This window comes from Schistocerca serialis, chromosome 3, assembly GCF_023864345.2.
Source record: "Schistocerca serialis cubense isolate TAMUIC-IGC-003099 chromosome 3, iqSchSeri2.2, whole genome shotgun sequence".
NCBI lineage: Eukaryota > Metazoa > Arthropoda > Insecta > Orthoptera > Acrididae > Schistocerca > Schistocerca serialis.
Window position 1 is genome coordinate 481,194,659 of NC_064640.1, and position 12,379 is coordinate 481,207,037.

General features: G+C 37.9%; 1 protein-coding gene across 3 annotated transcripts in view; it reads right to left on the bottom strand.

Annotated features, from left to right (window-relative positions):
* The window catches only part of LOC126470369 (guanine nucleotide-binding protein G(I)/G(S)/G(T) subunit beta-1), a 61,688-nt gene that overhangs the window by 30,375 nt on the left and 18,934 nt on the right, over positions 1-12,379 (bottom strand). For all 3 annotated transcript variants that reach the window (XM_050098183.1, XM_050098181.1, XM_050098182.1), the window contains exon 7: positions 1,398-1,469. In XM_050098183.1, the coding sequence (XP_049954140.1) occupies positions 1,398-1,469 (72 nt within the window). The remainder of the gene's footprint in view (positions 1-1,397; positions 1,470-12,379) is intronic.

The window sequence follows — 12,379 nt, forward strand, 5'->3', positions numbered from 1 at the left end:
TCATGCTACCTGAATATAAAGTTCGCCACAGAACTGGAAAGTTACAGTCATCTGTCATTTTTGCATGTACTGGTCAAAAGGAGAGCAGATGGGTCATTTGGCCTAGCGTGTTATCAGAAACCAAAGCACACTGATTTATACCTGCAAGCTACAAACTGTCTTCACATAGCACATAATAATGGAGTCCTAAGACACTGGTCCAGAGGGCAAACACCTTGTCACACCAGACATCAGAAACAGAGTTCTAGGCTCAGTCTTCTGCAAAAATGGATGCACAATCAAACAGATTCAGAGGCCTTTCAACTAGCCACTGCACACATTATAGAAGATCAAGATGAAGCAAAGGCCGTAATTTACCTGCCCCATGGGCCTCAATTTCTGACAATATTTGCAAGACTCTCAGAAGCATTAATATCATTATAATAAGACTTCTGGGAATGTGAAAGCTGACCTTGGTTTATGAAGATCAGAAATTTATGATCCATCTTGCCAATGTGACGTGTTGTACGTCGGCAAAATCACTAGGGCAGTGGACATCAGATGCCAACAACATCAGAAGCACACCTGGCTGTGCCAAGTAACTAAATCAGCCATTGTTCAGCACTGTCTGGAATTTAATTGTATCAAAAATGGCTCAAATGGCTCTGAGAACTATGGGACTCAACTGCTGTGGTCATAAGTCCCCTAGAACTTAGAACTACTTAAACCTAACTAACCTAAGGACAGCACACAACACCCAGCCATCACGAGGCAGAGAAAATCCCTGACCCCGCCGGGAATCGAACCCGGGAACCCGGGCGTGGGAAGCGAGAACGCTACCGCACGACCACGAGATGCGGGCAATTGTATCAAAATGTACAAAAACATGAGGGCTTTGGCACAGATTTGCATATACTGGGACAGTGTTCTAGGAGTCAGCAGAGATACAGGTGGCAAAAGTAACCTCATTAATCATGACACAGAGTACCAACTCCACAAAGCTTGGTATCCTGCACTGGAGCTGCTAAAAATGCAATTTTTGCAGCAGCAGTACTAAACAAAAGGAGCTGTGAATGCAGACATAGGGAACAAACCCCTACACAGAGCATAACTTGCAGGAGGAATGTAACCTCGTGACATCTTTGACAATCATCAGTATTTCGACATATGCATAAAAAAGAGACATGCATATCCAGGGCACAAATAGAAACCTCAACCTGCAGAAACTAATTGGAACTAATACGAGCTTCACACACTCTGAGAACATGAATTTTGACAACTACTCTTTCTCTTTGCCTAATCTGAAGATCACTGAATTAACTTCCCATCGCTTTTGTCAAGTAATACTGATGCAATATAACCACATGAAGTTTTTGCACTGAAAGATTTGAATGGAGTCTATGGTACCATATACTCACCGTTACAGCATTGATGTCAGACTCGTGGCCAGGAAAGGTTTGCTTGCATGAACCCTCTCTGATGTCCCACAACTGCAACAGAAATAAAAGTTTACTGATAAATATTAATAAAAGGTACAATTAGTTAATATACTCTGTCACACTTACACGAAGAGTCATTCAAACAATATTTCTAACAAATACAGCAACCATTCATAAATTTCAGATGTATTATTCCAGGAAAATAAGCAGCACCACTGCAGTGACTATGGTGGCAGTTTGAACTATCAAGCGTATACAACATGTGGGCAGTCAACCCGTCAGTTGTGAGCAAGGATAAACCTAACTACTGGGTGTGTGGCCCCAGTGTGTCAATGTTTTAATGCCACAAATTATAATGTAGCAATGTCTCAAACATGAGTTCAAGACATTATCCAGACTGTTTTGAGAAAGAGAAAAGAGTGTGCAAAGTTCATTCCGTAGACCTCGACTCATCAATAGAAACGACACATGGACACCAGCTGCAACTTGATTGTAATGAAAAATGCAGTTAATTCTTTTCTGTAAATAATTATCACAAGTGACAAGACTTTGCGAATAATCTTTGGTGACAAGACTTACATCAATCTATCACAAAATGACAAACTGCATAATGGGGTCTTATGTTCCGCCGAGACATAGAAGGCACAAATGTCATGTGCGAGTTAAGCAATATCCCAAAGAAGGATTTTTCTGACAGTTTAACAAGGTCACATGGACACTGTGGACACTGTATTGAATTGGGTGGAGGGGGATGTGGAACACTAAGCTTTAAAACCACTAACTTTTCTCTCGTTTTTATTAATCCAGCACGCAAACTTTAGACTGGCATGGTCTATTTAGGCACCTGTAGTTTGTGATACAGGGTGCCCAGCGAAGAAGTACCATTTTAAAAATTAAGTATCTCTAAAACGAAGATCAACAAACCAGTGCAACAAATGGTATGTTCATTGTGAAAACTATAAAGATTTTACACAGAACTTTTGCAGTAGTTCAAAAAACTTCTCACAGATGGCACTGTACACTGTGCAGCTCTTAAAGTATTAGTGAGCATAATTGAACTAGCCCTCCACAAGAAGTCTTTGCAATCACATCACGATCTTTTCAAAATACCCACTATCTGCAGTACAGAGGTGGTGCAAACGAACAATGAAATTTGCTATGAATGAACAGAAATGGCTTCAGATACCACACAGATCGTCAATTCAAACTTGTATAGCATGGTGGGATGGTTTATGTGGATGGTGTCCCTCACTGTGCTCCCACAAAGTACTCTAAGGAAGTCAGATCGGGTGAATATCCCTGTGCTAGCAAATGTGCAATAATCCAATGCAATGGCTATTCCCAATGTAGTCACCAAGAAAGTGAAACACCTGTTCAGTGTGATGTAGTCTGGCTCCATTTTCCATGAACCACTTGGTGCCTGGACAATCCTCCAATACTAGCTGTGTAGCAACTAACACCTCCAAAATTGTAATTTAACGTTCACTAGTTATCTTTTCTTGCATGAAATAGGGTCAATGATGCTTCTGCAGCAAACTGCAACCCTAAGAGTAACTTCGGGAGAATACAGTGGTTTCGCTTTACACAAACAGATGTTTTGGGACTCCAAAATTGCCTGTTTTGTTTATTCATGACACCATTCAGGTGGAACATACTTCATCTGTGAACGAGATGCAGTCAACATCAAATTCTTAATTATAAATAATTGTGAGAATCTGGTTCACAAAGCCATCCCTAAGTCTCACAGCTCATGCATGCAAGGCCTGGTAGCTTTGCATTTTGAATAGAAACATGTGGGCTGTGTCTCAGTAATTTCTGTGTGCTAGAATGTTTCAAACCAGTCTCTGCTACAATTCTTCGGACAGATTTTCTTGGACTTTGTTGAATAATTCCATAAACTGTGACGATATTTTCAGGAGTAAGTACAGTTTGCCTGGGGGGGGGGCCCACGTTCCACAATGTATCATCTACACAGCCTTTCCATTGAAATTTGGCAAAGAGCTTGGGCATGGCTTTCATATGGGTCATTTTGGAACATTAAATCAAATACAGACACTGCACCTTTTTGCCATGTAACTGTGCATTTTTCTGTGTATTTCTGTACCATAAAAACTTTTTGTTCATTGAAATACATGATTTCAAGCCTTTCCTTTGGTACTAACCTTCCACATCTCAATAGTGGAACTGATAGCTCTAAAATGTGTCACTATTTTTGGCAGTATGTATTGTGACTAGAGTACCATCTGTTAGCAGCTTTTCTAACTATTCTGAAACTTCTGTGAAAGTCTTACAGCTTTTACAATGAACATACCCTTTGTTAAACTCATCTATCAATCTTAGTTTTCAAGATATTTAATTTCGAAATCAGCATCTTCACTGGGCACCCTGTATCACAAACTGCAGGCGCCTAAGTAAATCTATCCTGCAGTTGTTTTCATGACCACACATGTTACCATGTGCTGCTTATCAAATTGGGTTTGCAATATGCGAACATACAAATGCAATAGCAGTCTAGTCCATAGAATTTTAAGTCTACTTTATTTCACTACAAAATGTTTACAAATTGTCATCCCTGGGTACTCTTTTCAGAACAAGTAACACTTTTTACTTCAGATTAAGTTAATACTTTAAGCATGATGATGATGATGATGATGATGATGATGATGATGATGATGATGATGCCCTCATGCTCATACACAATCAAGTGCCATATTATCATACGACATTAATGAAGACACAAGCAGTCCCATTAACCAACAATACGATGATTTTACTTTAAGACTGACAAATATTTGCTATAACTGGTAACAAGAGACTGCAAGAAAGGAGGTACTACAGAATTAGTTATTACCCTTTGTATATGTACAGTGCACACTTTACATGATGATCAAACAGGTTTTTCTTCAGTTCATTCTTAAGTGTTACTATTACAGTCAATTTTTTCAACTTTTGTAATCAGGTAACAAATCAAATGAAACTTCGTCTTCGTAAAGTGCTGTCGGCATTGTTTTGCTTATAAAAAGTGGTCTTTTTAATGCACCCACATAACAGTCTAGCACAACTTTACAAATATGCTACACTGAGTTGTTAGCAACTACCTGCACATGCAGGAGAAAATAGCAGTAACATTGTCTAATTAACAAGAACATTCCTTGTGTGTAGAGACCTAAGTGGATGTACATTTGTTGTGCTCCATGTTTCATGTCTTTTTGTGAGATATAATGCAGCTAGTGTTCATCTCTGGCATATTAGTGTAAAAGGGGGATGCAACATCAACTGAGTTGCGAAATCCATGTAATTAATGTTTATTTACTTAGTATATAAGCCGACTTCCAATATTTCCTTTGTCTTCAAGTAAAATCATGTCTATCACAAATTCATTTTGTAAACTTATGGTACAATTGATACTAAATTTAAACCATTTTTCATTTTAATTTTATCGAAGCTTGTGCTGGTGTCGTGATAAAATATGTAGCATTAAATTGTCAAACATAAACAAACTGTGCTGCTGAGAAATTTTGGCCACACTATCTTTGTTCACAACAATTCCCATGCATCATTATCTAATTACTTGAAAAAAGGACAAATATTTTCATGAATTAAAAGTGTTTTGCATAACTTATTTCTTAATAAACTGGTGTTTGATTTACAGTTACTGTAAGTGGAATAGTGTATCACATTACCTCCCTCTGTTAAAAGGGATGTGCACTGTCAACATTTATTGTAAATTTGCACAAATGTCAAATATTTTTAATGATCATAAGGTGAAATACTTTTCAGAGAAATGGCAGAACTGTTATGAAGTTTTAGGCTACCTGTAATATTTGTAGAGAGAATCAGCAAAGCTTAGTATCAAGATATTTGTTTACTATTCCGTGAAACACTACATCAGGCATAAGATATTTGCTCACTGTTCTGTAAAATACTGCAACAAGCATAATGAAACCCCACTGTCTTTCCTGTTCTCTGACAGGGACAAACTGGTTGCTATTCGTAAGCAGGTGGAAATCATCCTGACTACTGTCAAGTAATTAGATGCTGCTGTGAATGAGTGTTTAGGGAGTTGTGTACCAGACAAACCAAATGTTCCTCAACTACTATTCTCTCTTGCCGGACAGACATGAATCATCATTACTTTTCCATTAGATAGTGAGTGGCATGTCAATACTGCATCTAGGTGTCCTAGACAGGGGAGACAGACCATGGAGAATGTTGGAATTGACCCCACCCAGCTAACCAATCAGTTCAAGGTGTTGTCTCTCACTGAGACCAAAACTGAGCCTGAGCCACTGACACACACACACACACACACACACACACACACACACACACACACACACACACACACACACATCACCTTTTGGGAAAGGTGCTGTATCCTGTAGCAAGGTGCAGCTAACAAAAGGGTAGAGGTCTATTCATGAAGGATAATGGTCTATTAATCATTGGTAGTTTAAACATACAGTACCCTTTAAGAAAACAGCAACATAGTATGGGAAGAAACGTCAGGTGCAGTCAATGTTTACTCCTGTGGGCCTCATCCAGCACACTGAAGAGGCTATTCCAGCGGCCATCGAGAAAACAGGGCACACAATGAAGCAAACGATGCCTGTCTGGGCTCCCATGTCATTTTGATCATTTCAGTGATGAGCAGAGAAGGTTGAGAATGCCAGCCTTGCTCATCATGTTTCAATGACACTCACAATCTGTAGCACTGTACCCAGGACAGATAGTGGCCCCATGGTCCTAAGTCAAGTGGAAGGCTTGAAGCAGATACTATGAAGGTCATGTACCTCCCTAAATTTGCGCCACACGGCCGAAAGTTGTAGGGTCCCCTACATAGGTCAGGTGTGCACTACATATCAGAGGCAGCTACCAAAGTAGCTGACTGTATTTGGGGCCACACAAGGATTCTTTAGATTAGGCAATTCAATCCAGATAATAGTAGCCGTAGGAAACCCAAAATTATCAGTGTAAGATGCAAAGTTAGTATGACTGTCAGGAGAGTGTCACACAGGTGTTGGAAGAAATGAACTGCCAACTCCAAGACAAGACAAACTATCCTGAGAAAGTCTAACAATGTTCCAAGACCCAGCTTTATAAGACGACTCTGAATATATTAGAACCCTTACGTATCACTCCCATATGGATCACAAGAACAAAATTACACCACGCACAAAGGAATTTATACTATCACTCCTCCCGCGCACTAGACGTTAATGGAATGAGAGAAACCATAATAAATGGTACAATGGGAAATTTTTTTGCCAAACACTTTACAATGGTTTGTGGAGTACATATGTGAATGTATTTAAGTGAAACGCCTAATTACGGGCTCTGTTGGCCTGAAAAATTTCAACACCCACAATTTTACTCAGATAATTTCACGGTAAAAGGTAATTGGAACTGCAGGGTTTACAATGCCCTCCCCACCTTCTCAATTACTTTGTCATTTTTAATGCATTTTATTTAATAAATTAAATTCACCACTACCAACATCCTGTTTTGTCGTATTAGTTTGGAAATATTTTCATGAAAATCATTAAGATATTGTGTAATTATGGAAGCAGATCTTAAAATGATTTGTTTTTCAATAATTAGAACTTTATTCCATTAATACCAGTCTAATTTGTCTCTATAGCAACTATGAGAAGAAATTCATTTTAAGAAGAACAAGATGAATTATCCTAATTGCTTTCAGTTTCATTTTAATAAATGAATGCATAATTCACTCCTTTCAGAACACTATTTCTCCATTTCCATCTATAATAATGTCCGAGTTTTGAACTATGCACATTTCTTCCCCATAATTGGAAATTCTATCAGTTCAAAATAAGCAGAAAGCTCATTGATTATTTTGTCTTCCTCAACACAGCACTTTCATGCTAAATCTGTGTGTCTTCCATTGATCACATCAGCCCTCGAACTGTTAACTGTTCATTTTATTTGTAACTAAATAGTGTTTCTGAAAAGGAAAAAGTTGGATTCTCCAAACCTTTCCTGCCAAATGCATGTTCTTAAATTTTAGATAAAAACTGGACTGTGTTAGCACACTTAACAAACTGTAGGCAGAGCTAGTATTACTTTACTGGTATATTATTTCAATGAGTTACACCACCACTAAGCTTTTAGTTTTAACTATCTTCATTCATACCTTTTATCTCTTCATGAGATTAGTAACAGAAAGCAGCTGATGTGTGAAAGCTAATTAGATGTTAACTAGGGAACATTATGTTAATAACTATTTTTTTCGCTTATAGATAAAGTGAATACAAATTCCTGAAAGAGCAAACTTGTGCCATACACAAAATTCTATTTCACATAAAAATACGTATTCCCACAATATTTTATGTGATTAAGTGCTTTAAATAGTTTTATTAAAACCACATTGCACACTTTTCTTTGTTACAGTTTTTAAATCTGTCAAAAATGTGGGGAATCAGTAAATTTAGACCAGTGATCTGCAGTCTTTAAGCATTTAGCAGGCAGTAAACACAGAATGGCCACTTATGTGCAACTCCTAAACCATTTCTTCTAGGTAGAAGATCTTCCTATTCACACATCGTAGTTTCGAAACGTTCCAAGTATTGTGCAGATTTATGACACTCTTCTTTTATGTGATATTCCTTTACATAAACTGGAAGTCCAGGGTACAGAAACTTTTTTACAAAATACAGAAACTTTGAAATCCCAGAAGAATCAACATTAAGAAAATTTTATGTGCCTGACTATTATGAAGAAATGCTAAGAAAGATCAGAGCAGAACTTGAAAATAAGGATTGTGTAAGCACTCGCAGAGCATCGGACTCTAGCCATGGGAAAATGGGTTATCATGTGATAGGTGTGCTAGAAAATGATAAAATAATTTCCAAGTATTGTTTTCTATTAGCATGTAAAGAAATGTCATGCATCAAATCATTTAATAATGGCTCCCTTATTCAATGAATCTCTGCAATTATGGCTGAATGAGGTGACATTTGGTATTGCTTTACTCTTTCTTAAGGATGCTGCTCCATATACGAAGAAGGCAGCTAAACGCCTTCCTGTAAGCTAACCACCACTTGTGTAGAGATGGTTTGCATGGACTACGCGAGCAGTTATGTACATTGTACCCTAAAGTGGACACATTAACCTCAAACGGCAAAAACGTGTTAGTAAAAGTGCCGATTTGATTTGATCAGAGCCAAAAATCTTTATCTTGCACTTCCACCTAGACACAGTTACTTGTTGGGGACCATGGTTGGATGCAGCCGTGTACTACGCAAACGATTTTGAAATTTTTAAATCTGTGATTGACAAACTACATAAAGACGACACTTCAATTTAAATTCTTCAGAATTTAACAGTACACTAAAAAAAAAATGCATTACCTTACATACCAAAAAAATTAGAAACATCAACCAGTGTCATAGTGGCCCCTTATCAGAGAGCCTGCACAACAGAAACTAGGCGGACTGCTGACCTCCCTTCAAGAGCTCATATGAAAACATTGCCAGTGGATGTAAACATCAACAGACTTTCTTCATAAACATGGCACTACTTTGTGAAAAGCCATTTGACAGAGATCCACCAATTGGAACTAATGTGACAGAGTAGCACTCCACAGAATCGGTGTTATAAGCACGCCAGTAGAGTCAGACCGGCAGTGCGTATCTACAGCTAGGACAGCTCCGGCCAATACCTACGCCAGCTCTAGCCCAGAAGACAGTCGTCATAGTCTTCAGTAGAAAGTTTTATCTTGTTGGGCGTAATGCCACTTTGTAATTGTGTAGCATAGTGTTTGGTTATTTGTTTCCATTGTCTTGTGCTCTTATCTGGCTTTTGCCACCACAAAAACTGTTGCATTTCTTGTTCTTGTGTTTGGAAATTAGTGCATGCCAAGAAGGCATTTTAGTTAAAGTGTGTTCAAACTTTATCATTAGTTCTTTCCTGCCGACCGCAGAACACTACAACCAGCTTGTAAACTAAGACAGTTAATGAAATGCATGACACTGAGGAAAAAATAATTCACTGTAAGGTCCAGAAGTGGAAGCTATTGAACAGAAATTTGAAACTGTGTTCGACAAAAATCGTGGATTTCATACCGTGTGTAAAATTGCCAAGGTTTTTGAAGGGGAAGAAGATGGCGGTGAAATTTCAAGACTATCATGTAATGTTCAAAGATCCTTCTCCCAGTATTTTGAGTTGTTTTGAGACAACAGACATCACTTTGTGACAGAAAACTTTGATAAAGTTTTCAGGGTGAGCAAGTTGTTTTGATTCATCACTGCCTCAGCATGATTGGCGAGCAATTTTTTTAACGTAAGCATTTACAGTTTTTTAATATTTGAACTAAATATTTTTTATATTTTTCCTACACATAAAATATGTTTAAGTTTAACACAAAAATCTGTTCCATAGTGATGACAGATTATGAACAACATGACCAAGTATTGTACTATTGTAGTCAACAATATTAAACATTTTACATGAACCACTTACAAATTTTCAGTATTGGGGTACAGAACTAATTGCCGTAGTATATTTCACTGCAAAGATTCAATTTTTTGTACTTTTGTAGCAAACAACTGTACCTTATTTCTGCTATAGTGCCAGTTGTACTAGTTTCGTAACCTCAATAATTTTCATCAGACTGATACTAACTCTTCCATAAAGTAAATATCTTTTGTATCATTTTAGCTAAAGTGAAACAATGAAGAGTAGTATAACACTAATCATCATTTAAGAACCAACACTAAATAATCTGCTTACACTAAAATATTGTCACAATTGGCATGCGTGGAAACATTTGCAGACTAGTGATAAATGATTGTCAGTGCGAAACCTGCCTACAGTCTTCTTCTTCTTCTTCTTCTAGGATGCTGCGAGACAACCTGCTTGAAATGAGATGTGGTTGGGTTTTGGCACTGTAGTAATAGGGCTTATTCCTCCACAGTAATGAGAAGGAGCAGCTGATATGAAAAATCCCAAGACCATGTGGTGGTTAACACTAGTAGAATCATGACAGCTAAGAGCTGCAGATGACAGCGGTAAGGTTAATAATAAGGGACATTATGGTATTGTGTGATCACGCCTGCCAAACTTGGCAAGAGGTTTGAGATGCTGCAAGTCTACTAGCTTCAAACTTAATGTCTTCAAAAGACTCAGGGCTAAGGGTACTGATGATTAAAGCAAGCAGACAACCCACAGAGTTTAACAACAGTAACAAAATTGGAGAAAATGTGAAAGTTGAGGGTAATAGTAGTCAGAAGGTTAAAATGGCCAAGGTCCTCCTGCAAGGGAGGTTTCATGGGAGGGGAACATCTTAATTAGTACAGTAATTCTGGGTAGTAAATACCAAGTAACAATTTTTTTGTGGGGAGGGGCCATCATGAAGTACTTCGCCCATAACCTGAAGTACACAATAGGCTATTTTCCTATGTTAAAAATATGGTTCATATTATTGTTTTTCTGGTTTATTACAACATCCAAATAATATTTATACTCAATATTCTTACAAAGTCTTATTTTATGTATTTATTTATTTATTGTTCAGCTAATTCAATCTATACAAGATGTAGCCTCTTTAAGTTATTAAATGCATTTTAAAAGGTTTTTCCATGCATCTGTCCACTGCTGTCTTCTGCCAGTTGAAGCCCGCAACTTTCCTGAGTTCCTTATCCCAGCATTCTGGGGGTCTCCCAGGTAGTCTTTTTTTTTCCTGGGACTCCACTCTAAAACTGACTTTGTCCATCTTTCCTCCTTCGTTCGTGCAATATGTCCTGCCCACTGCCATTATAGAGTCTTAACCTGTTCTATAATATCTTTTACTACTGACATTGCTCAAATGTCTTCACTTTTCTGTTGATCTTTCTTAATGATACCAAACATTGACCTTTCCATAGCACCCTGAGCAGTTCTAAGTTTCCTTTTGAAAAATTCATTTAAATTCCAGGTTTCCCACCGATACGTTAAAACCGGTAGGACACACTGATCAAAAAAATGTCTTCTTTAAGTAGATTGGCATGTTAGACTTTAAAACTGTTTCATTCCTTCCATAAGACCTCCAACCCAATTTAATTAGAAGAAAAATTTCAGGTTTCAAATCCCCTTTTGTGTCAATTGCCACAGAAACGTATTCTGTAACATTGTTTATGATGTTGCCATTCAGTGTTGCTTGTCCTGCAGCTACTCACTTATTACACCTAAACTTAGTTTTAGAGTCCAACTTCCTGACAACGATCTGTTAAGTCTTTTATAGAGGACTGCATTTCCATCTTACTGTTAGCTAGGACCACTATATCATCAGCAAATCTCAGGATGGTGAGCCTTTTACCATTTATCCTTATTCCTCTGTTGTTCCAAATAATTTTGGACATAGCCATCTAGAGAACTGCTATAAATAACTTCTGGGATATAGGATTGCTCTGCTTTACTCATTTTCCAATGGGAAATTCGCACTTGTTTCTTCCAATGTTGATAGATGCTACAGACGTGTCAAATGTTTTATAGGTTTTTTTCCACTCCTTGCTCGGCTAGTGCTTGTAAGACTGCAGTATGGCTGACAGAATCAAAGGCTTTTTCGAAATCAATGAAGGCTATGCACAGTGGCATTTCATATCCATTGGCTCGACTGATTACCTCATGCAGTGTGTTTATATGGTCAACTGTACTGAAACCACTGCGGAATCCAGTTTGTTCTTTGGGCTGTGCAGTCTCCACTACTATTTTAATGCGACTTATCAGGGTTTTAGTGAACACTTTATATATAAACAGAAAGTAAGCTAATAGAGCGGTAGTTCTTCAGATCATGAATACTTCCCTCCTTATGTAGTACAATTATGTTTGTTTGGATTGGGATGCTGCCATTCTGTATACATGAAATGAAGACTTTAGCTAGATGTTTTTCTGTTTCCTCCCCCATAAGCTTCAGTATGGCAATTGTCAGACCATTATGACCCCCTGATTTGCCATTCTGCATC